This window comes from Triticum dicoccoides, chromosome 3B, assembly GCF_002162155.2.
Source record: "Triticum dicoccoides isolate Atlit2015 ecotype Zavitan chromosome 3B, WEW_v2.0, whole genome shotgun sequence".
Lineage (NCBI taxonomy): Eukaryota > Viridiplantae > Streptophyta > Magnoliopsida > Poales > Poaceae > Triticum > Triticum dicoccoides.
In genome coordinates, this window is record NC_041385.1 from 746,876,295 (window position 1) to 746,880,741 (window position 4,447).

Below are 4,447 nucleotides of genomic sequence, written 5' to 3' on the forward strand. Positions count from 1 at the left end.
GTCCGCCCTTTTCGCTACCCAAACGGACGCGGACATGCGTCAGTTTGGGGTCTAGCGGTGGAGTTGGCCTCACGGGCATGTACGTACTTTGGATTGCTACTGCTCTTATCATCACGCGCTCCCCCACTTTCCTTGCTGTTTCACGGGCCACTATATTATAAGTAAAGGATTATTGTCCCGCGGGCATCACCACATCCACACTACAACCCCCTTCACTCTGTTCCAGTCCCATTTGCATTTGCAGTCACTCAGTTGGCAGCTCTGTCTCATCCATCCCGTACTCCTGTGCCCATCTCGTTTCACCGCCCCAACTGAAGCCGGACACCCACTAGGACAAGGTGATCATCTCCCCCCGGCCCCCTCTATACGAATTTTTTTCACTATGCGATTCTCTATCAGTATACGCCGCTACCTATGGATCTACATCCTATCATGCGTTCATCAGTACCCCTCCTGTTCTTTTTAGTTTGTATATCAGTCTTGTCTGAAGTCAAAGTATCTCCACTTTGATCAAACTTATGAAAAAAATACCCACATTCACAATGCCGAATCAATATTGTTAGGTTCATTATGAAATGTAGTTTCATAATATATATGTTGTATTATAGATGTTGATATTTTTAATATAAATTTGATCAAACTTTGTAAAGTTTAACTAGGCACAAACCTAATATGCAGAGTAAAAAGGACCGAAGGGAGTAACAGTCAACAGATCTCACTCGTATTTCTTTGCAGGGAGAAAATGATGACAATGGTGGAGAAAATGCCGGAGATGGTGGTCTCGGCACTTGTGCAGGAGACGGTGAATAAAGCCGTCTCCTTCGTGTTCGGACTCCGCGGGGAGAAGCACTCTCAGGAGGACCTCATGAAGAGGCTGGTGACCGCGCATGACGACCTGGAGCTGAAATTCGATAGGTCCAACAGGCTGCCCATCACTGAGACGGCATTGCTCCGTCGAAGGATGGAGATCAAACAAGCCTTCCAGGAGTGCCATGACTTGCTCTCCAACCTCGAGCTGCAGCAAGACGAAGGGGCACCCTCTCCGCCCAAAAAGACCAAGTCTCTCCTCGCCTTGGGCACAAACAAGAACCTGTTGAGATCCTCGGACGTCGCAAAGTTCGAGCGGTCCGTGGAGAAGGCCGACAGGCTCCTACGCGACTTGAAGGACGGCTTTACACTTGCCCAATATAGGTTTTATCTCAGCCCTCTCGTCACAAAGCTTCTTCAAGGCAGGGCGCTCTGGTATAAGGAGGAGCAAGGATCCCAGGGCCACTGTCTCATGGTGCACACGTGCCCTTCCGAAGAGCATGGTATGCTGGCAATGCTAGGCTTCAAACACGAAGACCTCAAGAGGCCTATGACATATGTTTACTTCACAGTAACACTGCGGCTAACTGAGAGCACGGACATTATTGGGATTACCGCTGAGTGCCTCAAGTCACTTCAACCACTTGGTCCCCAGTTCACGTCCTTGGCCGATCTAGCGGTTGGGGAAATTGCTCAGATATCTTCACAAGTCCTAGTTTCACCATGGCCGTGGCAATATGCGAAGGTTGATCTCGCCAAGTTCGGCAGAATATGCCGTCAAGACCCATTTTGCTGCAAAGCAGATGGGATCTATTCTTGTGAGAACAAGGTCGTCCCATCGGAATTAACACGGAGATTTCCAGAATCAGTCATCGCCATGGGTTTTAACTGCCATATTTCAGCTCCTCGGAGCAGCTCAACTAGAACTAGAGCGCACAGAAACACCCACCCATATCTAAAGTTGACCATTAGCTGCACACCCCATTGCTCGAACGCATTCCTAAGTGACCGGAGTTTGCAGCAAGCGGAGGAGGCAATACAAACAGAGGCGATCGAGTCTTTCGTCCAACAACCTGATGAGCCGTATAAAATGTATTGGTTCTCCGCACATGGTAGTGCAAGCTTTGTAGTATCAAAGCCTGTCGTTGAAACCAGCACATCAAACACTCGGAGAGTGTCAAAGAGAAACCGTAGAGGTAACTGAGACTTCAGAGTATTAGTCTCTTCTATGTTGCTTAGCCTATACTATGAGAATAAGATGTGTTTACGTAAAATCGCCCTCATGATTCCCAGTTTGTACTAGAAGGAATGGCGTAGCTTGCCTCACCATTTATTGTTTGTCAATGCTCATGGACATGGAGCTTTTTCTTTTACATGAATCAAACACTAGTAATGTTTAGAAAACTTGCAACCTCACATTTGATCAGAAACGAAAATTCATAACGACCACATTGAGGGCATCTCTAATGCGGACCCGTAACGTTCAGACCGCGGAAGCCATCCAACGCCGACTTGTATCGGCCTACGGAGTGGCCCGACGCGATTTCTCCTGTAAATCGGAGACAAACGTTGGGAGGGGGGTTGCGGGAGCCCGGACCGATCCCAAGCCCATTTTTTGACCATCCTGGCCCACCAAAAACACCTCCCACCTCCCCCGCGTGTTCCCGCCTGGCGCCAGCTGCCCGCATTCAAGCCGCTGTAGAGCGCGACGCTCAACATACAAGACGGCTCAGAGCGGACCTGACCTCTCACTGCCTCCGCCATTGAAGCGGCGCGCCGGCCGAGGGCGCCGCCCGTAACGCGTCTCCGGTGTTCGCACATGTTCAACGCCGGAGACGCGTGACTGGACGGGACGAGACACATATCTACCGCGCATGTTCAATGCCGTTGTCCATCCATCTGCAGCCCTTAAGCAGGCTCCCCGGCCGAGAAACCCACTGCAGCGCCGCGCATTGATGCACCCGGAAGCCTGATACGTCTCTAACATATCTATAAATTGTGAAGTATTCATGTCATATTTGCAAAAAAATTATATGGATATGGTATGATTTTATTAGAACTAATCCAGACTGACGCTGTTTTTAGCAGAACTACCGTGGTGTCGTTTTTTGTGCAGAAATAAAAGTTCTCAGAATGGGCTGAAAATTTACGGTGTTTTTTTATGAACCAAAAGAGACCCTAGGAGCATCGGAGCTGGGCCAGGGAGTGACCGAGGAGGCCACAAGTCCAGGGGCGCCCCCCTAGGGCGTGCCCCCTGGCTTGTGGGCTCCTCGGGAACCCCCTAACGTGAAACCGACGCCAATTTTTTTATAAATCCCGTAACCTCCAAAAAGAAACCTAGATCGGAAGTTCCGTCGCCGCAAGCCTCTGTAGCCACGAAAAACCAACCGGGAGCCCGTTCCGGCACCCTATCAGAGGGGGAAACCATCACAGGAGGCCATCTTCATCATCCCGGCGGTCTTCATGACGAGGAGGGAGTAGTTCAACCTCGGGGCTGAGGGTATGTACCAGTAGCTATATTTTTGATCTCTCTCTCTCTCTCTCTCTCTCTATCTGGTGTTCTTGATTTGGCACGATCTTGATGTACCGGAGCTTTGTTACTATAGTTGGATCATATGGTGTTTCTCCCCCTCTACCTTCTTGTGATGAATTGAGTCTTGCTCTCTGAGGTTTCGTTATGTTGGATTGAGTATTGGATTTGAGAACACTTGATGTATGTCTTGCGATGGGATATCTGTGGTGACAATGGGATGTTCTATTGATTCACTTGATGTATGTTTTGGCACTCAACTTGCGGATTCCCGAGGTGACATTGGGGTAATCTATGCATAGGGGTTGATGCAGGTTTTCTTCCTATGTTCTCCGATAGAAACTTTGGAGTGATTCTTTCTTGCATGTTGAGAGATTGTTATATGATCCAGTTATGTTATCATTGTTGGGAGACTTTGCACTAGTGAAAGTATGAACCCCAGGCCTTATTTTCAAGCATTGCAATACCGTTTTTGCTCACTTTCGTTACTTGTTACCTTGCTGTTTTTATATTTTCAGATTACAAAAACCTATATCTACTATCCATATTACACTTGTATCACCATCTCTTCGCCGAACTAGTGCATCTATACAATTTACCATTGTATTGGGTGTGTTGGGGACACAAGAGACTCTTTGTTATTTGGTTGTAGGGTTATTTGAGAGAGACCATCTTCATCCTATGCCTCCCACAGATTGATAAACCTTAGGTCATCCACCTGAGGGAAAATTGCTACTGTCCTACAAAACTCCGCACTTGGAGGCCCAACAACGTCTACAAGAAGAAATGTTGCATTATAGACATCAAGCTCTTTTCTGCCGCCGTTGCCGGGGAGGTGAGTGCTTGAAGGTATATCTTTAGATATTGCAATTGAATCTTTTAGTTTCTTGTTTTATCAATAGTTTAGTCTATAAAAGAAAAGTACAAAAAAATTGAAGCCTCGTATGCTTCATCTTCTTAGTGTCTTTCATGAAAATGATGGAAAGGAAATTGTGCTCAAGTGTTAGAATAAGAATGCAATAATATGTTTGGCACTAAATTTTTGAATGATGAGCATGATTGCAATGTTGTTAGTATGAATTCTTTGAATATCCATGATGCCAATGACAA

At 47.1% G+C, this 4,447-nt stretch overlaps 1 protein-coding gene across 1 annotated transcript; it reads left to right on the top strand.

Moving 5' to 3' along the window:
* The first annotated feature begins 172 nt into the window (after positions 1-172).
* Positions 173-2,081, top strand: LOC119278228. Its single transcript, XM_037559586.1, has 2 exons — positions 173-338; positions 736-2,081. The coding sequence occupies exon 2, from the start codon at positions 743-745 to the stop codon at positions 2,009-2,011; it is 1,269 nt and encodes a 422-aa protein (XP_037415483.1). The 5' UTR covers positions 173-338; positions 736-742; the 3' UTR covers positions 2,012-2,081.
* Positions 2,082-4,447: the final 2,366 nt, after the last annotated feature.

What these genes read in the sequence shown, in the direction of transcription:
- LOC119278228 (XM_037559586.1), top strand. Translation starts at nt 743, where the DNA reads ATGATGACAATGGTGGAGAAAATGCCGGAGATGGTGGTCTCGGCACTT.